Source organism: Haliotis cracherodii, unplaced genomic scaffold (genome assembly GCF_022045235.1).
Source record: "Haliotis cracherodii isolate W230 unplaced genomic scaffold, xgHalCrac1.p SCAF_9, whole genome shotgun sequence".
Taxonomy (NCBI): Eukaryota; Metazoa; Mollusca; class Gastropoda; order Lepetellida; family Haliotidae; genus Haliotis; species Haliotis cracherodii.
Window position 1 is genome coordinate 18,311,307 of NW_027266343.1, and position 25,532 is coordinate 18,336,838.

At 38.1% G+C, this 25,532-nt stretch overlaps 2 protein-coding genes across 5 annotated transcripts in view; one reads left to right on the forward strand and one right to left on the reverse strand.

The window, feature by feature from the left end:
• Positions 1-6,778, reverse strand: part of LOC139453326 (rhotekin-2-like) — a 103,940-nt gene extending 97,162 nt beyond the window's left edge. For both annotated transcript variants that reach the window (XM_071234993.1, XM_071234994.1), the window contains exons 1-3: positions 6,550-6,778; positions 6,223-6,331; positions 3,241-3,392 (exon numbers count right to left, since the gene is read on the reverse strand). In XM_071234993.1, the coding sequence (XP_071091094.1) occupies positions 3,241-3,392; positions 6,223-6,331; positions 6,550-6,699 (411 nt within the window). In that variant the 5' untranslated portion in view covers positions 6,700-6,778. The remainder of the gene's footprint in view (positions 1-3,240; positions 3,393-6,222; positions 6,332-6,549) is intronic.
• Positions 6,779-9,597: 2,819 nt separating this feature from the next.
• LOC139452155 (uncharacterized) overlaps positions 9,598-25,532 on the forward strand; it is a 35,657-nt gene continuing 19,722 nt past the window's right edge. For 2 of the 3 annotated variants that reach the window (XM_071233500.1, XM_071233502.1), the window contains exons 1-4: positions 9,598-9,712; positions 17,509-19,459; positions 21,498-21,666; positions 24,897-24,976. In XM_071233500.1, the coding sequence (XP_071089601.1) occupies positions 17,826-19,459; positions 21,498-21,666; positions 24,897-24,976 (1,883 nt within the window). In that variant the 5' untranslated portion in view covers positions 9,598-9,712; positions 17,509-17,825. Of the gene's footprint in view, positions 9,713-14,382; positions 14,506-17,508; positions 19,460-21,497; positions 21,667-24,896; positions 24,977-25,532 lie in introns of those variants that run through there. The other variant, XM_071233501.1, reaches the window with a different exon arrangement.

Below are 25,532 nucleotides of genomic sequence, written 5' to 3' on the forward strand. Positions count from 1 at the left end.
GTTTAACTCTGCTTTGAACAGTACATCAGTTATATGACAGCACGTCAGCTTGATGTTGGAAGAAAGCCAGAATGATGCAGGCCTCCGGCATTTTCTGGTCACTGACCAGTTATCACCATTTTTTTCAAGTTATTTCTGAAATATTCGGTGTACAAAGTTAACTGTGCAAACAACTTTGATTTGTGTGAAACTAAAAGCAAATGCGCATATTTCTGTCCATAAAAAAAAAATCAGTAAATTTCTGTTATAAAATGACAACAGGGAATCAAGACAGTGGAAATAGAAATTTCTCGCCAACCAACTGTACCAGTTTTTGCCATCATCTAAACAGCATGTGCCACATGATCATGTGCACCGCTTCAGTTCTACAAATTACATTTTCTAGTTTCTCTGTTATCACCACTCTATTTTTATATTTATTACAATTAATAGAAAATGCTTTTATCAATTTGTTGTCCGCAAACTGATGTACACCAATATTCCCCAAATCTGATTTACACAGGCTTATCCTCAACGCTATGAACTATGACTTTTGTGATATATACAGGGTTATGCATTTTTGGAAAAATAGCTCAATTAGGTTTTAGAATCATAATTTGGCGAAGAAATGTCAGACAGATAGTAAGCTATAAGTATAACAGAACTAACTGTGCATCATCTTGTTGTTGGATTTTTGTTTAAGCAAGAAATAGTCACGTGACACCTCCCATGTGTCACTTCTAAAGTTGTATTTGAGCAAGGTGATTATAAGGTTTGTTTTTTAATATTTCTTCACAAGAGTCGGTTTTGTTCATCATTTTTGGATAAACATTTCTCTCTTCTAATGAAACCGAGCAAAAGTAAAACGAAAAGCAATCACTTGCGTGCTATAACTGGGAGCTGGTGATAATTGGTCGACAGCGATAACTGGTTGCTAGCCAGTACCACTTTGGGTATGGTGTTGAAAAACCAGAAACGTAATCAGGATGAATCTGGGATTCAAACCCATGATCAAAAGATTGTGGATGACATAACATGCACAACTGAAGCAACTCTGCAAACCAAATTGCAGTGCCTTAGAGGTTCTACCACTCTAAATCAGAATCAGTAGTTCCCCCAGTCCCTTTCGTAGAGAACTTTCACTGCAGATTGAGACAACTGGCAGTTATGACTGGAAGATATTGTGTAAGATTTTTTTGTATTTTAAACCATTCAGAAATGAAAAGTGGCATATATCTTTTCTATATTTAGTGCTGTCTTTTTCAACATGATCATGATGATGACTTATGCTGAATGTGACCTCAGATATTTACAAGCTACATTTGGTGCGGAACAAGAGGTGGTGCGTTTAGCTTCCTACTCGGAAAAGGAACAGCTAAGCTAGCCATTTATTTTGTTTTTATTGCTGCTTTGAGCATGTTGAGGCCAGACTGTGCAGGCATGTGAATGTAATAGCTGGTGAATGAAACATTTGGTTTTGTGTAACCTAGATGGATGAACCACCCCTGCCCCTAGTGCATGAGTGAGTCGGGTGAGATTTAATGATGCTTTGATTTTGGTTTGGTTTGTTGTTTAACGTCTCACTCAGCAATATTCCAACTATATGACAGTGGTCTGTAAATAATCGAGTCCGGACCAGACAATCCAGTGATTGATATCATGAGCATCGATCCATGCAATTGGAATTGATGACATGCATCAACCAAGACAGCAAGCCTGACCACTTGATCCTGTTAGTCGACTCTTACGACAAGCATAGTCGCCTGTTGCGGCAAGCATGGGTTGCTGAAGACCTATTCTATCCTGGATCTTCACAGGTCTAATGATGCTATGAACAGGTCAACGTGGGAGGCAAGTTCAAAGTGATAGAAGCTGAAGATGTTTTCCACATGGCAGCAATGGGATGATGCTGACAGACAAAGGATCAACAATACCATGAAATGTGTCGTAGGTCAGATTAGTGTCAGACACCCTGGTTGCTTTTGTTGTTCATGCTTATGGAAACAACATTATTTATACAACATAGCATCAACTCTCTTGTTAACAGGACACACTGATCCTGTTATTGAACAAGGGCTACACAATGGGTACACTGTGTGCAGACTAACATTTCTTAGTAATCATATGGTAAACGTACAGGTCATGTAATAAAACCATGTATTATGTTGAGCCTGCTGTACCATGTTAGCCTGTCATACAGACCCTGAAACAAATATATCCAATACAGCCAATGCAAGTCTAGTTTACTGCAGTTTCAGGCTGGAGAGTCTTTTTATTATATTTTATTTAACAACTTTTTTTTCTGTAAAAACTATTCATTACAGAGAGGAGATGTTTGTCTAGTACCATGTGTGTGTTCCGTCAGAAGGAGGGTCTGTGTCATTATGTAAGGTCAAACTCCCTGATCATCACAAGCAGGACAAGAACTTGAGTCAGGATACTTTCCATCCACCATTAAATAGTTCAGTGTCTCCTGTGAATGTCATAAATCTCTAGTGCTGTGCCTGCTAAAACATACCCAAAGGAATTTCCCTGTAGTGTAGTCATCATGCTCATCAGGGATAGAAACTTCAAATTCACACTTACTGGTAACTGACAGGTTCTAGGTTCTAGCAGGGAGTACATATAAATATGGTATATTTTCCCCCGGTTCAGCATGTTCAGTTAGTTAAGTATATCTACTTAACAAACATTATATTTGGCATGTTTGGGATTACACTTTCTAAGTCGAGTATAAATTCCAGTACTTTTGGGGGTTTGGGTCGAATCTGGGATTTGAACCCACACTCTGAGAGTGGGACACCTAATCCCCATACACAAATCAGCAATCTATATGTCTATATATCTTTTTAAATCATCTCATAGCTGTCAATGGTCATAATAACCCAGCTGCTGTTATCTAATTTGTATTGGCAGCAGTGTGATTATATCCATATGTCTAACTGTTAAAATCCATGTCCGCCAATGACATGTTCCTGTCCTACTAGCCAGCTAGCCTGAATGAGATTGTTGTTGTGTCTGGTAAACATTTCAGGTTAATTTTACCACTGTTTATCCTGTTCATTATGATATTCACTACAATTGCACACTGTTTTTACCTTGACTGTATTTGTTCTGCTGGACACACCCACTGATGCTGATGTGTTATAATATACCCTACCCCCACCTTTTGCTTTTGTTGTAAGCATATAGTTTATCAACAACAAACAAACAACCAGTAATCGGAAGTGTTTCATTAGTTAAGCATTATTTAACACTTACCCTCTTAGCCTTAACTACAGTCTTGGTGATGTTCTTCTGGTTCTTTCCGATGGAGCGAAGGACGTTGAAGTTGTTCCTGTCTATGGAGTAGTCTTGTCTGTTCTTTAATCTGTGTTTTACCAGGTTAGTTGACATACGGCGCTTGAAAGTGCCTGTCAAGTAGAACATATGTACATTCAAAGTTCTTGGACTTATCTAAATTTCTACATGATCAAACCGAGCACATATCTTATTTGGAAAGTTTTCAGTAAACTTGTGTGCATCGTTTATATCTCTTGGGCTCCCGCTAACCCCTGGATCCATTCCATGGTTCTCGTGATCTCAAATATTTGATTTAATATTGATTTTCATTAGCCACTTTGATTTTCTCCGCTACTCATTCTAACCGACCAATCACGCAAACCAGCCTAAAGTAAGTGAGTGAGTGAGTATTGTTTTACGCCGCTTTTAGCAATATTCCAGCAATATCACAGCGGGGGACACCAGAAATGGGCTTCACACAATGTACCCATGTCGGGAATCAATCCCGGGTCTTCGGCGTAACCAGCGAACGCTTTTACCACTAGGCTACCCGACCGCCCCCCCCAGCCTAAAGTAGGGTTGGGGATACAATGAACATGGTGGCCATGTGCCAGTCCCCCAGGGGTTAGTGTAGGATCACCGAAATGTGACCCTGTAGATATAGAGGGTGATGTGTGTGACAACCATGAAGCCTGCAAACCAGTGATTGTCAACATAAGCAATCACCAATAATGTCCAGGCATGATGAAACACAATCACAAATATTCTATAAAAAAAAAAATGCTGAGAGGCTTGTTTGACTAGCATGGAGTACTGGGTACCTGTTCTCTCCTGAAATACCCATGCAGGAAACTTTTATAACATATATTAACATGTCTATTATAAGTCAACCCTTGGGTTAAAAAAAAGAGTTTCTAAAACAATTGAAAATACAGAACATTTCACAAGCTTGATGTGCTCTTTATTTATATTCATGCCCATCAGCATGTACATTGAAAAAGTTACACTTTTGTTAAAAGGTTTTGAAGATGATAGTGGGAAATGATTTCCAGACAAAAATTGGCAGACAAAGGAGTAGAATGTCTTGCATGTCTAGATTGATAATTGGAATTATCGTCGATGTGAAGAAATATTAACGAAATGAAAATTGTGTCATCAATAATATCTTACATAAACTACTGTGTTGAAATTAAGTTTAAATTTTCTGAAACAGACTAGTCACTTGTTATTGTCAATCATGTGACAAAATTGTGAACCGATGGTGATTTCAGGTTAGAATTGGTCCCTAGCAACTTATGCTGGATGTAAGAGTCGACTTTATGGAACAGGTGGTTAGGCTTGGTGACTGGGTTGATGAGTTGATTGTCTACAACCTGCCATCATATTAAACTAGCTAGAATATTGCTGAATGCAGCGTTAACATGGTTAAAACATTTTGTTTGTCATTGTTAATTATTGCCACAACATTATCACGCAAAACTAACAGATTACCTGTTCAAATAAACAAATAGACGATAATACATAAAGTAGGGCTTAGACACCACTTGTAGTACACAACAATTCTGTTTGCTTTCAAGCTATCATTTATAATCACACTCACTTCAAAAACACCTATGGCCCCTTTTTAGATAAGATAAGGGATCAAGATGTCTCCAAAATTTGGAAGGAAAGGGAAACACAAAATAACAAACAGTCACTACTAATTTAAGTTCAAATATAGTAACATAACTAAATAAATACAGGTTTCTTCAAATATGAGCACATACACAAGCAACCTTTAACAGATGTTTGTTTAAGAATTGACCTTCACTTTGTGTGAGTTCATTGGAGTATGAACCTTCATAGAGTGAGGGCCAAACTGTATGAACGTCGGAGCTTGCGACGATGTTCATACAATGTTTGGCCCTCACTCTATGAAGGTTCATACTCCAATGAACTCACACAAAGTGAAAGTCAATTCTTATAATTTTTTATCACAATTTCTTACCTCAAAGGATGTAGGCCAAGATCTAAACACAATTTTATTTAGTACGTGTGACTTCATGTTTACACTGACAGCCATACAACAACCAGCTATATCGCGGAGTAAAATAGTTCCTCAAAAAGAGAGGTGACAACGAGGATATTTGTGAACAATCATGCAGTCACGCTCTCTGACATTTCTCAATGTATACTGAAACGCCAAGAATAAAGGTTCTAAATGATCAGAAAGAACGCTTATGTATGTTTTCGTGCTAGGGAACTCCCAGGGATTTCCCCAGGACTGTGTAAGTAGTCCGTCAGTGTTTACGTCATTTCAAGAACACGATCTCGTGAAAAACGTATGAACGTCAAATTGTATCGTTCATACACTTATGAACGTCAATTTGGCGGTCATATGACCGACCTCTCGTCCAATGGAAAAGCTGTATATCGTGTAAACAAATTATTTGTTGTTTAACACCGCCCTAAGCAATATTCCAGCTTTATGAAGGAGGTCTATAAATAAGTCTGCACCAGACAATCCAGTGACTGACATCATGAGCATTGATCTACGCAAATGGGATAAGATGACATACATCAACCAAGTAAGCGAGCCTGACCACCCGATCCCATTAGCATAATTAGTTGCCTCTTACGACAAACCAGCACTTCACTTCATACGGCAAGCATGTGTTGCTGAAGACCTATTCTAACCCAGATCTTCACAGGTTCATTCACAGATGTCGATATCATGTTTCTAAAATTATGTCTAATACACCATGATCATGATGATACACTAACATGATATGTAAAACAGAATAACTGGTATTTTTTACATCTTTATCAAAGAATTTTTCACAACAAACAGGTTGTTTTTATTTTTAAATGTATGCGGTTAATGACCTGCAAATAATCATCTGTGCCTTTTTTTATTCATAGAATCACAGACCAACACATATAACACCATATAGATATATATGTTTATACTGCCTTTGGTACCTTTAAGTGTATCTTTGTCTTCCTTCAACATGGTATTGTTCTTGGAAGGACCTGATGGAGGTCGACTGGTGTTTAATGTATTCAATTTCGAACGATCGTTGTCCTTCGTCTGCAAAATAAACAAAAGACAGAAAATTAACCACTCGTGACTGATGGTGATTATTATAACCCATGCATTTATTCGAAAAAAACTTTAGAACTAAAACATCATTGGATCTTTCACGAAACACCGTGGGGTGGAACCACTTACACAGATTATTAAGCTTCCTTTCAGTGTTTTAAAGCTAGCAACATGTTTATTCGTTTGAATTTTCAAGCACTACTCACCTGTTGTAGACGTTTGATCGCAGTCCCATGTATGGTTCTGCGTCGTCTTTTCGAGATCAGACCACACCCCTGGACAGTAAAACTTAGTTCCAGATCGTCAGCAGACTGAAATTGGTCATCCCGCTTACGTTTCGTCGAAAATGTATCCATTTTGCCTAGCAACACTAAGAATTTAAAAACCAAATTCCCCGCTTCCGATTATCATCAACCACTCGCATCCCTGTTGACCCCTGGCGGAACAGGTGCGCGTTACCAAAGGGAGACAACTTTTTATCACGCGTGAAGAGCCAACGACCAGGCTCTGGACCAGATGCAATATTTGCATTAAAGCTTTCTCAAGCAAATTGATGCCATATATTATTTTTTTCGTCAACAGTAACAATAACCGGTTTGGTGTTTTTAATCACATTAAATTATGTCATGGAATTATCACCGACAAAAAAAAGAGAATTTATTTTCTGTTTGTACAAGTGGTTACCAAGATTCCTTTCTAAATGAGAGAATGTTATGTCTGTATATATAACAATTCTCAATAATTACACGTGGTAAAATGATTGTGCATCGTGTGGCAAAATCATAATTATTTATTGTAAAAAGTAAAGTAATTAAAGTTGTATATATTACACTGACTTATTACACAATATATCAGACCCGTCAACCTATAACTGCTTTGGCGGATGCGACTTATCGTAGATGGTGGTCGGTTGTTAGAATAGTTAATTAACAGAGTTTTAGGCATAAAATGTTGGACATTTTGAAGAATTATTACGCACCATTTTTCTGTGCAGGTTAAACCTTATAGCAAGAAGACATATATTCAATCACGTTTTTACTTCGAGTGCAAAAGTTTCGTTCTTCAAATACTATTTCTGTATTAACTACTGCAGCTAGGGTTCAACACATATAAAATAATTTTATTTTAATCTTTCATAAACGGATCCTCGCATCAACATAACTCAAAATAGGTTTAGAAAAATGTGTTTTTATCTGCTTACATTTATTTAGGCACGGGTATTAAATTGGGAATGCTTGCAGCCGAGCAAACGACAACCCTCAGTGGCCGATCAAGGGGAGGGGATTTCTAGTAAATGTAACCACCTCCCCTAAAAATATATGAAAAAAATGTTATCTACCATGATTACATGTTTGGTGTTAAAGTTTATTAATAATGATTTACATATTGTGTTTGTGATTTTTGGGGTGTACTCCCCGCGCCTCTTACGACAAGCAAAGACGCCTTTTACGATAAGGATGGGTTGCTGAAGACCTATTCTAACCTGGATACAGCATGTAGAGACGTACGTTACTGCCGTTCAGACATATCATTTGTCATTTGATCCTTTGCCACGCCAGTCAACTATTGCAGTATCGACAATTAGAAATGGATTCGACAAAAATACCTCGTTATAGATCCAAGAGCTATGAAAATGTATTACCGTGTGAAAAAATTAGATCTGTAACAGACAACAACCACTTGATCATAACTAAATGTGATTATCCAAATGAAGAGGTGTATAGGAATATATGGACTTGGTTGGTTTGAACGGCGACAAAGGAAACAGTAACAATGACATGTCTGATATTGATGACACAGAATTTATCTCGTTCCATCTTTACTGGAACAACTTAGGGAACATGGGCACATGGAGTCGTATTCAAGAAAGTGCCTTTCAATTAATCTCACAACAAATAACAGATGCTATCCGAGCAAGGATGTCACCCACGTCTATAATAGCACACCATATTTATACGCCCATGTGGCATGTGGTCGATGTCAACATGGGTTATTGGATTTGTGATAATCAGGCATGAAACTGAGACAAAAGTTATACCTTGTAGATTAATCACACTGTGTACATGTATAACATTGATAACATGCTATGCATACACTGCGCGTATGTTGAGGGCTCCTCAAACGCAGCGGAGCGGCCAGAGAAAAAGCAATATTCACCATGTGTCTGCAGAAAGTACTTTTCCGCGTACAGTGTTATTTTACACACCCAAACGTAAACATGCAGAGGCTATCTAACCGAATACACAACAATTCCATATGCATACAGCCAGTGTGTTGATTTTCCGTGATTACACAACAGTTCTATGGATTTACGAGCACTTCGAGCATGCAGGTGTCCGTCAGTTTTAGATGTGTCGGTGATAGAGAAGAAAAACATGGTTTATGAATGTGTCACATACTGTGCACATCAAAACAGAATCACATGCCAAATTTAAATATATACACTGACTAAATGACGTATTATAAAACTGTGGAAATACTAGCAAATAATTTCACTGCAAATAGGGCTGGGACGAGTGCAAATTTACTACCCCCCTATTACCCGACCCTTCCGGGTATCCGCTGTAGGTCTCTAGAGATGGGTACATATGTCTGATTGGATATAGTTTGACCATTGCCCTGGCAAAATATATTCAGATACTCGTATAAAACGATCTGGTCATTCATACACTGAAGTTAACTGAACTTTTATCTCTATTAAAACATATAAAGTCAGAAGGAATGCGTGCAAAGTCAGAAGATACGCTAACATAGTCACTTGTAGTGTAACCGTGGAAGTTCTAGATACGTTTTGCCATTGAACAATATATCACGTGACTAACCACGGCTCCGGGTAGTACTGTGGGAACCACCCGACCCGAGTTGATCAGTATGTGACGCATCGATCATGTCAAATTAAAATAGACAAACGTCGATAACCGTGAGGTGCGTCTGTAAAATATTTCAAGTGAACTTTAATGAAAGAAGCGGCTATAAAATCCACCAACCCTCGCGTTCAAATGTGAATGACGGTACAAGGGAGCAAACCCACAGAGATATATTCGGATGAGTTCAATGCACTGCAGCGTAATTCAAACAACGTTCTGATGACAATGTATTATCAAACATATTAAACATTTTGATATCTAGTATGCTCCTACAAACAGCATTGACTGTATTTATTTGATACGATTGAAAAGTTGAGACGAGCGTACGAACCGTTAACCCCCTCTGAATAGACTCTTCCAACAACATGCAACAGTTGTGGGTGCCAAAGTGGGTCATTCCACAGCAGAATAGTGCTGTTGGTGCCTGGCAAATGGAATTTTGACCAGACGTCCGGCGTTCGACATGAAGGCGGTGTTTTGGAGAGGATATCTACCCAAACAGGTACCAATTTTGATTTAAAGTCAGACACTCATATATCAGCATCAGTACCATCTGAGTTAGATAACACAGATTTGAGGGCAAAGTTTTAGGATAGGCAACCGGAACTGCCCTAGGATTTGACAGTACAGGCGGTGAATGAATAGTGTCCCGGATTTACAACCGATGACGTTTTATTACTCTGTGGCTATTTATTTGAAATACTTATTTGATTAACAGTTTGAATTTACTTCCACATCACAAATCCAATGGTCCTATTTTCCAGCCAGTTCTTATGAGTGAATAATAATAATAATAATAATAATATTGAAAATAATAATAATAATAATAATAATAATAATAATAATAATAATAATAATAAATTACAGCATAGTAATAAATGTTGGAATGAATAAAGTATTCACCTTAATAGTGTATAGGAAAATTACTAATACTGATTAACACTAATTTACAATCTCTGGGGTTCTTTGATCAGTGACTTCAAATGACCTTTGAAAGTAAATATTTGTTTGAATGAAAAATAACCATGATTGAAAAATGAGTGCACATATTGAACAAAACAGTGACTGAAATTTACACAGTGGCAGTCAGTTAAGGGAGATAATTCTGTAGTTACCCTACAATTTACAACTGACTACTACAATAACAAACTGAGGAAAGTGGGTGACTTAAAGTCTAAAACTTATATTAAATATATATTGGTATGTGGTCTCATGTCATTCCTAGGTAGACACAGTTTATGGATAACAACTTCTTTATTCAATGTAAAAGGCAACATTCTGGTTTAGATCTGTTCAACATCGCCTTAAGTAAATAGAGAAGTTGTTATCCATAAATTGTGTTTACTTTGTCATCTGTCAACTTCTAAGTAATGTCTATCAAACAAGGTCATGCAAAGACATGCGTTTTTAATGCTTAGTCAGCTAGCATCATAGCTATGCTCATGAGTTGTGTTAATTTCATTTGCGATCCCCTCAATTTTTCTCTGTGTCATTTTTTATTACCCCCACGCCCACCCCCAATCTCACCACACCCCACTCCCCTATAGTAAATGATCAGGCCCTGACCAAGTGTTTAAGTCTATGACTTGCATCCCTTGGGCTTTCCTCCAACATCAAGCTTAGATATACTGTATATATAATGCAGCACAGTGCAGGGCTCACTGTTGATGGGAATTTCAGTTTGTCATGGTAAGTAAGGCATAGTTAAAGTAATATTTCAACAAAGACATCCGAAACAAGAAGTGATAAATAATCAATAGATTTCGTTTTAAGATTCTGGATTAAGTAATTCCAGCTCTATACAAAAGCCACCACACCCTGACATTAATGACGCTGGTGGGACCATTTAAAGACATTTGTCATTTAATGATGTAAATTACAGCTTGGGAATTTCTTTTAGCAATAGTGTAAGCATCATAAACCATTAACATGATAATGTGATGTCTGGTGATTATAGGAGCTAAACCTATAGTTTTGAGGTTTTGAATGAAGATTTTGAAACCTTAACATTCAACACATAGCAGGAAAATATATCTACTTTCTACCATGGCATTATACATGTCTGGTGATATCTAATGTACTGTGGCATCGGTTCTGTCAAATATTTACAGTATGTGCTAGTTCAGTCATCAATACCATTGTTATTCCAAGGAATACTGTAAAGAAATGAGTCTTAACCAGACACGTGGTTGATAGTAGAGCTGGGACGGGCAACTCGGGTACCCGGGTCGGGTGGGTACTGAGTGAGACCCGGGTACCCACATGACTACCCGGACCCGTGGTTAGTCACGTGATATATTGTTTCATGACAAAAATATCACTGTATAACTACATGGTTATACGACAATTTTAAGTCTCTAATGTTAGCATTTCTTCACTATTAACACGTTCCTTCTGACTTATGTGTGTTTGAACAAAGCTAAAACTTCAGTAAACTTCAGTGTACCGTATTTTCTTGAGTATAATGCGCACTTTTTTTTCCAAAAAACACAGCTGTGTAGAAGGGGGTGCGCATTATACACGAATTATGAGTTTGGATGTTTTTTCCTCCCATGGAAAGACATTACCGTGAGCACGAAACACCGGAAATACCATGTCAACAAATCCATACTGAAGTACGCAAAATAATTATGTAATTACACTGTCTGTCTATAAAAAGTGTTCTTTGTATTTCTGGACTTATGTTTGTAACTTACTTCATTAATTTTATTCAAAATTCCTTATAATATTGTTTTTATTAATTTCGGCGAAATCGTGTGTGAAGCGATCGGAAGATCGCACAACTCACCGTTATTTACAGCAACCACGGTCAGAATACCGCTATTGACGCCTTGAAACGAACTTTAGTTGACAGAGAATGGATACATATATCATAAATGACATACTTTGACCGCTCACGTGCTCACGTGCGCGTGAGCCTTGACGGTGACTGGTCAGACATGTTCCATGTAAAAATAATACCCGGGAATAGCGATCAGCTGCTTCGCTTAGGGTTATTATTATTTTAAATATGTTTAGTAAAGGCTGCATATAAATAAGAAAATAATGGAATATATTATTCCTGATAAATAAAATAGTTTCAGATACAATTGTTGCCGATCTTTGCATTAAAAATCCTATGAAGTTATATCATTGGGTGTGTCTTGACCGAATCACCGGTCGATTCCAAGAAAACGTGTGTACAGCTGATTGCTGTTTCCGGCTTAGTTTACGAGAAAATACACAAGGTAATCTTAATCCCTAGATATAAAACAATGCCTAGCAGAACAATAAATACTTTTTAAACGGTAAATAAACATGTCTGGTGATTTTTTATCTCAAATTTCGAATTTGTACTGACGAAGTTTCTCAGCACCCGTTCGTTTGCCGGACTTCGCTGAAAGGGTACGGTGTAAATTTTTTCTGCGCATAATATTCAAATTTCTTTTTTTCCAAAATATTGAACGCGCTAGAGGGGGGTGCGCATTATACATGGGTGCGCACTATACTCAAGAAAATACGGTATGCATGACCACATTGTTTTTTTCATGTATCTACATACATTCTGTCAGGGCTACTGTCAAAATATTCCCAATTGGACATTTTGTACCTATCTCTTGCCACCAACAGCGGGTACCCGGGTAGGGTCGGGTAATAGGGGTGTGGATACCCGGGTAGTAAATTTGGACTCGTCTCAGCCCTAGTTGATAGCTTTAGTTAGAATTCATCGTGTCAAGGTACACAGTGTCACAGAACCATCTAGGTCCAACATTGTGATTCCCATGATGTTTTGGTTGTGTGTTTGTTGTTTAGCAGCACACTCACCAATATTCCAGCTATGTGGCAGCTGCCTGTAAATAACTGAGCCTGGACCAGAGAATTCAGTGATGGATATTATGAGCATTGATCCACTCAGTTGGGGTACAAGGACATGCTATCAACCAAGTTACCAAACTTGATTACATGGTCCATTAAGTCATCCCAACAAGCATAGGTTCCCTAACTATTGAACTATTCTGAATCTGTCACAGTAAACTATTACTTCTGTCATTCAACATATGGTAATACTTTTCATTGTCAAATTCTGAAAAACATGATACTTAATTAAATTAATTAATATTGTATCCATTTTTATATCTTTGATGGAGCACATTTTCTAACTTATGTTATGTTTGCATCCTGCACAGACCCAAGTGGTTTAGTTGTCATGGAAGCACATGAATCATCCATTGTTAAATGATATGACTGCATCACAGCTGCCATCACTGTGTCTCACTGCTGCTGAGAACATGTTGGAAGCGAGTGCTGTGGAAGCCTAGAGATGACTTTCGTATTTACAGACCACTTCCATGGTCTAGTGGTAGAGCATCCACCTGGAGAGCGGAAGGTCACGGGTTCAGTCCCCGGCCCGTCATACCAAAAGACATTAAAAGAAGGTACTTGTTGTGACCCTGCCTGGCGCTCGGCATTAAGGGGCTAAGACAAGGACTGGTCGGCTCGGGAGTGTATACTTTGCCTGTAACACTATAAAATTGGCATCAGTCCGGACTAGTACAAGCCCCACTGCACACACACACACACACACACACACACACACACACACACACACACACACACACACACACACACACACACACACACACACACACACACACACACACGTCACTATATAAATGTAGCAATCTTGAAGTTAAATTAAACCCCATTTCACCTCACTTCACTCATATTTTGTATTTACAACTTCTATGCACATTATGTGTATTCCATTAACCACAGTCAGTGTAGCCTGTATACAGTTAAAAGGCCCCATTCCACAAAGTGATCTTCGCACTGTGACTGTCATAAGCCTATGTTAAAGTATGGGAGTTACAGTAATCCTAGAGCTAAGATCCCTTTGAGAAGCAGGGCCCTAGAGTACCATTTGGTAAGTTTAGCCAAGTTTTCAGTTCTTGAAACACACAACCAGCATAAAACCAGATTTTTTCCCAACTCAAGTATTGCTGGTCTGAGATTCAAATGGTAGACTATATCATATTTTATGACTTCAATCAGAGTTATAGGAAATCAACTTTGAACAGATGGTATCATTGAATGCCCGACGTGATCAATATTTCATCTGTAATCAGCATGTGTTGTGACTAGCTCTGCATCTCGCCTGTCCTGCATTATTTATCAGCCTCTGTACCTGTTGAAGTTCGTTAAGGATGCTGTCAGATTGCCAGACGAAGGTGACTGAATGGCATCAGTAACTAGGTGACTTTGGGATGGTTTAGAAATCAGGATGTTGTCAAGAAATTTGACGGTTTTCATTTACAGGTGAGATATGGATATGCATTTCCTTGTATTCTTCCACACATATGTTTGAATCAGGCCAACATGTTCTCTTGAATAATGGATCAGCTACTGCAGAATGGGAGCTGAGAGTAACCAGGCTCTGCGTTGCTGACCACTGACCAGTTATACTGACCAAAGGGGCCAGGTCCTGCAGTGTAATGTCTGATTCAAGGTGTATTGGTTAGATAGTGTGCAACATTAAACTGATTGCTAGTGTATATGGTAATTTGGGTCTGTCTATGATCGTTGAATATGTGACTGAATAAGTTCCTGTTATAGTTGCTCCAGTTTATCTGACAATAATTATTATATATTGTCCCAAAACAAAGGATAATGGTTTTCTTGATGTTGATCGGAGAAAGCTGATTGGTCTCTGATCAAGTGATTGGGTCTTTCATGGCATTAACTGCCATTTTTATAAAACATGACAATATGCTTTTTCCCTGTTCATTTATATCTAATTAGTTCATCCTTCAAGTACAGGGTCCAATGATCCACATACTACATGTTTGATGTTGTCAGTCATACTCACTGACAGTTACTGTGAGATGTAGAAAACCCATTCAATGATTTTAAGGCGTTGCTAGCTTCATGTGTGATTCATCATGGTATCAAATTACAGAAGCTGGGATGTCTATTGATGTATATGTGTTATTTTAGTGTGTAGATGATTATGTTTATTCAATTTATTGATAAAAATACAGAGAGGCATCCCGAATATTCTGTAAAAGGAATATGATGTATTCCTGAATATACTCATGCTTTGTATTCCTTGAACTAAGCACCTGCTCCTATTAACCCCAGCATATTTGTGAAACAAAAAGTTAACATGTTTCAATGTCATTGCCAATCTTTATTTTTGTATTTTTGTATATCTTAATGAATTATTCAGAAGCTTTGCCAAGTTAGGGTGAAGCGGAAAGGTGCTCTTATTAAGCATCCACTCTTGGATACTTTGTGTCAAATATGGTGTACCGTATTCAATGTAATAAGCGCCCAGGGCGCTCTCAAAATTAGAAATAGGGGGCGCTTATTAGAATATTATTTTGAGTTGAAAGATCGTAAATTTCATGGTTTATGCTGACAACCTGAAATGTTTACATACGACAGATATATTTTTCAAGAATTTAATTGCCCATAATTAAGGGTGATATAACACACGAGTGCGTATTATACACAAATAAATAAGTTTTGTGTACATTGATCGATTGGAAGGGGTGCTGATTGGGATTGTTCACTAGACAATATATTAGCAAATATCGCCGTGGACGCTTATTAGACCAGGATGCTTATAACGTCGAATACGGTGTGTTGTTTCTGCACGATGATTGTGTTTTTGTGTCACATGGTGTGGTCCAGTGGTATTTGTTTGATTCTGGCGGGGCCATTGTCAGCATTGTTCTGTTGGGTGAACTGTACTGATACAGAGATACATTTGTACAACATTAGGTATACTAAACAATAGTTTGATCACTGTTGTCTAGACAGTGGCCAATGTGTGTCTTCAGGGTCAATTAATTCCAGACGTAGTATTATACTGCCAGTTTTCACAGAGTGATGTGTATGCTGTCCTGCTTTTATATGCATATTGTAGGTCTTCAGCATGTTTATGATATTGTAAACTCTGTATGTTTGTTTAACGCCGCACTCAGCAATATTCCAGCCGTATGACGGTGGTCTGTAAACAATCGAGTCTTGACCAGTCAATCCAGTGATTGATAGCATGAGCATTGATCCATTGGGATATGATGACATACATCAACCAAGTCGGCGAGCCTGACCACCCAATCCTGATACGACAACCATATTTACCTTTCACAGCAAACCTATTCTAACCTGGATCTTCAAAGGTGTAAACTATTTGAAATGTCAAAGGCGTAAGAATATCAACTCTATTTGAAATATAAGAAGTGTATGCTAAAGGATACAGACTTTATATTTCCTATTGTATCGGGGGCATACTATCATGGTGTTTAGTTAAATATTTGTGTCACAAAATGTAACATGATATTATTGTTATATACAGTAAACTATGGTTATAACAAAGTCAAAGGGACTACTATTTTTAGTTCGTTATAACCGTAATTCGTTACAAGCCTATATACAGCATAACTACAGCAAATAGTCGGGACTAAAAAGTTAGTTCGTTATATCTGTCAGTTCGTTATAAGCGTGTTCGTTATAACCGTAGTTTACTGTATAGTGAATTTGCTTGTGACTAGTGTCAATATTTTTTGATTTGGCATTCTTCTATACCGTTATGAAATTTGAAAAATGTCCTAGAAATGAGATGATCTGAAACCTTGTTATATATTTCATTTTCATAGCAGCCACACAGAATGTAAATAAATAAATTATCCAAGAAAACTTTAAAAAAAAATTAAAAAAATATTCTTCAGACTGTTGAAAAAAAATGAAATTGTCTGCAACAAAAATAACATTGTTGCAAGGTGTTTAAAGGTAAAAGATATTCAGGCTCTAGTTTTGATGAAAAAATAATATGGTTTTGCAGGTGAAAAAATATCTAATCTCCAGACAAAATCCTAGCCCCTCCTCCCCTCCCCGAATATCATTTGGTTGGTCCTAAGAATTATATTTTTGCCCATGCAAATTGTGTATTGAATTAATTGTCAGTGTATTAAATGTGAACTCTTTTGTAAAAAGAAGGCTATTCAACAGAATTTTCGAGAGAGAGAGTGCCAGCTGTTGAGGTGTTTGACTGCAAGCGAAAGGCTTATTCATTTTTCAGTGTACAAAATATGGTGTAAACTTTGAATCGCATCAAACTATGATGACAAAAAACAAAAAATGCACATGGCAAGTGCCTGTGAACAAATGTCTTACAGTTGTTAGCAAGGGAATAATTTATTTTCCATGCAGTGAATATCATTTATTTTCATAATTGATGTAATATTGACAGTTATCAAATCTAAGTCTTTATTCCTTGATATTTTCGCGCACTAATTTGACTGATATTTCTTGCAGATGCCAGATGGTCAACTACTGAGGAAAGCTCTGTTGTCGTTAACAATGGAAGGGTCATGAGAGAATAGCTGAGAACACATGCATTATACATAAACACATTCCTTCTCTCACCATGTGATACAAGCTATAATATCAGCAATAGTTGATGCCGTTATTGTGATAAACAACGGCAACGCGAACTGGTATATAAATGATACAGATGGACTGACGAAATGATGATGACAAATACCCTTGATAAAACTGTTTGAAACAAGTTAAAACATGATGTGATACTCAAAAGTGTTGCTAAAAATATATAGCATTTGGAAGTTTACAAAATGGATGTGCCCTACAGGTGCCCGAAGTGTGGAGACGGGAAGGTGTTTCCTGTACTGCATGATTTAAAGAAGCATTTGTCACAGGAACATTCTTACGTGCCAAGTCCGAGAAAAAGGATACAAGTTTTCAATGGAAACACAGACAAATCTGGGCGTTTTTCGCCATTGCTTCAGTCATTCTTTGATGAGGGAAAGCGTCTTGAAAATGAACTTCTAAAAGCCAAAGATCTTGAAATGAACAATAAACGGAAGAGATATGGAGGAAAGGGTCCAGGTAGCTTTAGCAATAGCGATATGATGTCAGTGAGTTCTGAATTTGTGAAACCTTCAATTGTAGCATTCCAAGATGATCATTTGAAGAATACATTAAATAGTATGACTCAAGAAGTGACTCTCAGTCGACAGAAGCAGTGGAAGACTGCTGATGCTTTGATTAAAGCTGAGGAAGTGTTGGTGGGTGTTGGACAGGCTGCCGAGATGCGGTGCACGGAACAGAAGAATGTGATTCAGAAGCTGAGTGCAGACCTGAAGGCAAAGGAGAAGGATCTGAAGAAGTCGCAGGAAGAACTGGATAGGCTCAAGAAGGAGCAGAACCAGCTGATTGAAAGTTCTGAGATCCTGTCCAGGAAGACTAATGATGAAAGTCAGAGGCTGAGTGAAGAACTAGAAGCAAAGGAATCTCAGTTGAGCAGGATTAATGTCCAGCTGTCACGACTCCAAGACAATGGTCTTGAGGACTGGGCAGCCAAGCAGAGTCATGGTCCTTCATGGAAGTCTCACAAGGATGCTAAAAATATGATGATGGAGAGGAGCATGATGAGGAGGCGAGCTGAGATGAATGTGCATGGATTGAGGGACAACATTGATCAGTTCGAGACTAGGAAGCCAAGGACTGAGGCACGAAGATTTCAAACTCAAGAATATGATACAATGAGCCATCGGGATTCCTCGTTTGAGAAGGCTGAGGAGGAGATTGGTGAACTCGACATCTTGAGTCAGGAACTGAGGAAGATGCAGAGGGATGCTGTGTTAAAGATGCAGGAAAAAGATAAGGAATTGATTCGTGCAAGGAAAAGATCTGAAAAGTTGGAGAAAGACCGATTGGTTCTTCTTCATGAAATGGATGACTTGTTATCCAAAGCAAATATTGATAACGAGAGTCTGAAATCAGAACTCCGCCGCAAAAATGAAGAATTGCATGAATTTAATTCCGATCTTGAAGAAGCTAAAAAGGAACAGACTAAACTTGTTGGAGAAACATTTGAGTTGTATCGTGAAGCAGATAAAAATATTGCCAAGTTAAAAGAAATGCTGGCCTTGAAAGATTTTCAGCTGAAAGCTGCAAACGAGAAGCTCAATCAATTTCAGGTGGCTAACGAGCATCTGTTGGCTGAGAGTGAGAGCATTGTACAACACGCCGATGAGAAAGGGAGTATTATGGAGTCGATGTTGAAGACAACGGAGAAGAGTTTACAAATGATGGAGAAGGAGTTAGATGACACAAAACGGGAGAAGGATAAACTTCTTGAAGAAGCTGAAACTCTGAAGCAAGAGGTTGTGGACAGGACGAAGTCAGTGGCTGAGTTGCAGCAGGAGGTTGTGATGAAGGAAGAGGAACTTCAGAAAACCAACAAGTAAGACCTTAACATAGTTTTACTAAGATGATAATGTATGGTTATTGTGTACTATTGAAGAAGAAAATATTAACCAGCAAAGTGAGTCCAAAGTAAATTAGGAGATACACTTATTGTACTCAATCTGAGGTCACACATTGTTTATTTTTTGTTTTGTTTCAGCCCCTACTGAAAAGCGACCGGTAAAATAAATAGATAAATTTATTCTTATCTTTATTTCAACTGACCTTGTGTGGAAGAGCTGGAATAAATCTGTGGAACATTAACTTAGAAAAATGTGGCCTAAATTGCCTGGAGATTAAACTCGATAAATTGAATTTGAAACTGAACTCATGGCATATCATGTGATCATATTATTTTGTAATGCCTATTGACTAATGGAGAGAGAAGTACTTTTCTATTAATATAAACTTCCATCAAATCAGCTGTGTCCATGAGAGGTGGGTATTCACATTTGAAACATCTGATTAAGTATTTTCCAAAAAAAAAGAATAAGCTTCAGGTGTCCACAGACAACCTTTACATTTTGTACTAAATGCAGCTATTTTGCAAGCAGTGGATTATTCATTATTCAAGGGTTGGGGGTGGGGACTGGGGGTTGGGGAGTAGGGAGTAGGGAGTAGGGGAAGCAACAGAGGTTATTAATGTCACTAATGTCAAAATGAAAATCATGGGATGTGAAAGACAGATTTTGTTATTAAAACATTATTTATATTACAATGTAATTAAACTGGACTTTTCGGTTGAATGATTTTACCAACCAGAGCCAAAAGCCAGAATCAGAAAATACAATAACTGCACCAGTATACAACTACAAAAAAGGATACAAAATATTAGTAATGATCAAACAATCTCTGGCTACTGCACACAGCCTCTCGTCTAACAAAGCCAAGCCTTCTACCAATACAACACTCCCTGCAGTTAAAACAGGAGTAGCATTTAGTCACCCCAAGCGACTTCATGCCAACTAAGGTAAAAGAGTTAATGAGCGACATAATTGTTTTGATTATTTTTGTATTGTCTGACTCCAACTGAGTAGTGGTGGAGCTAATTAGTTAATTGCTTGATGTGGACATTCAAAATGATTATCAATTGCCAATATATCGAAGCAACAAAGCAGTTCTGTGAAAGAATGCAGTATACCGGACACTTTCTACCATTTTGGTAAGGGATGTGCATGTGCTCATTCCTTAGTAATGTTTTTCAGACGCCATTTTTGTCATCTCGCTAAACAACTAGGGGTTTAGGGTGCTTGCCCCCCACTCAATGGCTTGAATTATATGCTTTTTTTAAATAAATGAAATGTTTAATTACCAAAGTAGATACAAAATACTTTATTAGCATCAAACAAAAATGGCGGATTGGTGTCCATTATGATGTCTATGTACTGCAGTTCTGTATGTGACATTTATTGTGTAGCAGGTTTTCAGCCTGCCCAACAACTTGCACAAACAGTCTGTCTATCAAGCACCATAACAGTTATCATCAATAATACATCTCATTAGTATGTTATTCTTTTTCATTGTATGTTACCAACTGTTGCAGCTATCGTTGGATCATAGGTTTTCAGACATCATACGTTTTTGGACGGCCATGTTTATCACGACTACTTGTGCAATAACGGGGGGTGTAGCATCACACTGACATTGTTAATACTCAGATCATGGCTTGTTTTTAAGAGAAAGTTCACTTTTTTTAGTGAATGAGATGTTTTACAGCTGTTCATATGATTAGAGAGAAAATTATGAATGTTTCTTAAGCATAACGCAAGGATAATTTTCACATAATAGAAATATTAAATACTCTATCATCATGAAATGATAACATGGTCAACTGAACGGGTCCTGACTTTAGGGGCATTTAGAGTCAAATATCGCAGCGAGGCATATAGCCCTTATTGTAATTTGAATAATTGCCAATTTGAGAGTTCTGATTGTCCATTTGAAAAATTCATGTAGATAACTACTGCTACCAATTGGATAGCAAAAATCTAAAAAAAACAAACATAAAATAAACCATGAGTGGTGTTCTGTTCCAGTGATCTACAAACCCTCCAGACATTCCTGCAGACAACTGCAGCCAAAGAGACAGTGGCACGTCAGGAACTGGAAAAATTCATCATGGAGTTGATTGAGAGAGCAGGCAAGGCAGAGAAAGAGTTGCGGGCCCTGAAGCGAAGAGTCCGGGCAGCGAGTGAAGAGTCTCAGGTATGGAGTGTCATGAAAGGAGGGACTTGTATGCACAGCTAGCTGTATTTTAGATGTATACTGTGGCGTCCAGTAAACAACCCGAGTCAGGTAGACCGGTGGTTGATAGCATGAGCACCGATCCATGCGACCAGGTCATGATGACATGCTTTCAACCCTGCTGTCACATTACCTTACCAAATTTCCCTTGCTTTTCATGTGAATTGGGTGGTCACAACCTGTGACAGGGCAAACTGCGTGTAATTGTATCTTGATTTGAATGGATTACCGTTCATGGTGTATGCTGACCTACATAATATTGTTTTTTTACCTACAAAAACAGTCGTAAACTAAAACATAGAACAAGTACTCCTCCATTTACTCCCAGCAATGTACAAGCTTGGAAATGGCTGACATGTTAGGTGCTGACGTTTTGCAGAGATGCCAATGTTGGCGAAGCCCTTATGATGTTTCTAATGATGATTTTGAAAAATGACCAAGTTTAGACACTAGTTATCCCAGACATTCCTTTTGGCATCCCGAATACTGCAAGAAAATCTGCAGTTTTCATTGCACTGTATCAATACTATTGGCCAGTGGAAATACAATATTTCGCAAGTAATTATATAACAATAGTTATAATGCCCAAGCTAATTCTGCTACTGATATGTCACTGTGACATATCAACAGAACATGTCTTATACAGAAAATCAATAATCACAATACTAAATGACCAGTTTGACCAGACCTTTTTGAAGGGACAATGGAAGCCCAGTAGTCTAAGGCACTGCGATTTGCCTTGCACAGTTGAATCCCTTAGGTATGACAGGATCTTTTAGGGGCGGTCGAGTAGCCTAGTGATTAAAGCGTTCGCTTGTGACACCAAAGACCCGGGTTTGATTCCCGATATGGGTACAATGTGTGAAGCCCATTTCTAGTGACCCCCGCCATGATATTGCTGGAATATTGCTCAAAGTGGCGTAAAACCATACTCACTCACTCATTCACTTTAGGCTTTTCTACTACAATAAGCAGATATTCTGTGATACATTTCAAACAGCATTAAACCCAACTTCATAACTTACGCGTAAAGCCATGGGCCCTCTTGCACAGAGCAGCTTTAGCACTAAGAATGTGATTGCTCCAATACTTTAGCATAGGCCTACAGTAGTGGTAGTGTTGTATTTTGATGTGCTGACCCTGATGTGTTAAATTAACAATTGTTGGACCGGGAGGTTGGAAACAGCAATCATACATGATATATTTTGACATGTTTGCATCGATTGAGACAGTTAATCAATTGCTAAACCTTTTCCATTGTTCTGCAACCTGTTACCCAAATCGTGCAGTGAATTTCAAAGTCAGGCTTTACACATTGTGTTCACCAACTGACTGCATGTACACAGGGACGGCTGATGCAGGATGGGATTAGGACTGTAAGCCAATTACTAGAAAAACTATGCGAGAAAACAGAACCAAAATAAGTACAAAAAGGTCAATCATAAAGCCACACTTTTTTATATTGTTTACATATTATTTTCTTAAAAACTAGCATAATATGATAAAACTAAACATGTGAAGCGCATGTTAAGTATGCAAATCTTTTTGGTTTGATTTTATGCCGCTTTTTGCAATATTCCAGTACTATCCAGGGGTTGGGGGGTGGGGGTGGGGTTTGGGGACACCAGAAATGGGCTTCACACATTGTACGCATGTCAGGGAATCGAACCCGGGTCTTCGGCGTTAAGAGCGAACACTTTAACCACTAAGCTACCTGACCGCCCCTGTTGTGTCACTAGTTCCCCTAGTAATTTCCTCCAGCATTGATTATCAAGCATATACACTCCTGGTAATATAATAGTATATCCTGCCGATGGCACCTGTATCGTCCATGCAGATGTGTCACACTGTATATATATGTGTGTTGTATTGCACACATGGCGAGGGGAGGCCGATCTGTTGACAACAGCTGTGTGGCTACAGTATGTGACATTCACCAGGAATGTCAGGCTATTTTCCTGTCAGTGTTGAGTTACCTCACATTGATTTTAATGAGGTGATGTTATTTTTCCTGCATATCTGTAAGGTCGTATTACAAGACAGATGTGTTCGATCAACTTACGCCCATTTAAGATGACCTCAGGCTTAAGTTCAGTTCGTGTGGAATAACATCTAGTATTCTGTGTATTTTCAGGAAAATGTAACAACAAAGCCTTCTAATCAACAGGCATTTACTTTTTATCCCCCGCCCCAACAAAGTTGGACTTCTATAAGGGTGGTGTTCGTTTCCGGAGCATAACTAAAAAAACGTTAAATACTTTCTTACAAAACTTTGCATGTCTTCCAGGCACATACTGAACAGGTGTCTTTTGCTATTTAGGAATTTTATAAATTTTTATTTTTTATGTTTCCATGGCAACAAGACAGAACGTGTTAAAATGGGCGAGGGATATAGACTATACGTTATATGAGTATACGCTTGCTGAAATGAAATCCTTATTTATCCTGATTTGATAGAATGAAGAGTGAGTATGGTTTTACTCCGCTTTTAGCAATATTCCAGCAATATCATGGCGGAGAACACCAGAAATGGGCTTCACACATTGTACCCATGTCGGGAATCGAACCCAGGTCTTCGGCATGACAAGCGAACGCTTTAACCACTAGGCTACCCGACTGCCCCGATAGAATGAAGAAAAGTTGTGAGAAATAGCGTGTGAGTCCTATGACCTTCTGAAATGGAATATTTTGCCAGAGTTTGCACTCTTTTTTCAATATATATTTTGATGAACCAATAAAAAAATTATAAAAGCCAAACATTAAATGAATAATTTTTGGGAATGATAAGGAAAAAAAATAATGTTAGCATTAACTTTTTGTGTATGATCATATGACTTGTTTTTGTGGATATAAAGGGTTTTGTCCTTTGGAATTCCCGCAAAGGAATCATCCTTTTAATATTTTTGGGGCCTGGGATTTTTTGTTTGCCACAGAAAATGTTTTCAGTCCTACATTTTTTCTTTGAAAGGAAACAATATTTTTACTAAATACATGTTCTTCACATCTTCCAACAAACCCAGTGGACAAGTATGTGTGTGTAAAACCAGAGGATAAAAGACTTTTTAACCTGATTTTCATAAAGTTTTAAAAAAATGCCAGAGTTATTCTCCTGATGATCCTGTGAGATTTGCCTAAACAAGATGAGTCTAATCACTGGGTTCCAGCTCACTGACATGCATTTATTGTTGCAGAGCCTGGGATCGACACATATACCTAAGGCACTACACAACACACTCACAGAGCCGGTCCTCTACACGGACAATCCACAGGGGTAAGACAAGGTCATTGTGATGCTTAGTATACGTTCCCGGCTCCCATAAGTAAATGTTAGCTTGTAATGTGTTTTCTTGAGCTCACCTGACTGTAAGTGAAGTGTTCTTGTGTTCTGACCTGTTTGCTGGTTGTGCAACATGTGTGATACACATCTTCTTCTCATTAGCTACAGGTGGGTTCCAAGGAACAATGAAGCTTGTTCCCACCAATGATGACACCCCGCTTTGTTCAAGAGGTTCAAACCTGGTTATTAATACAATCAACATTGTATGCCTTATCATAGAAATATCAGATAAATCTAAAATACGTTTTTCTGTTCAATTGGTTTCAATCATTCCAACGTCCACACTCTTTTGAGTCCATTTTGCATCCATTCTTACTTTTTATGTGGTTAATCCAGACTGAGGCATTAGGCAGTGCATTAATTGAGGTGGATTCTGCATGCACTCCTGGAGTTTTTTTAATGTAGTGTTGACATCAAGGTACGCCAAAATGTTTAACAGATATTATCTTAACTTTGAACACAGGTAGGTAGGAAAATATTTGAAATGTGA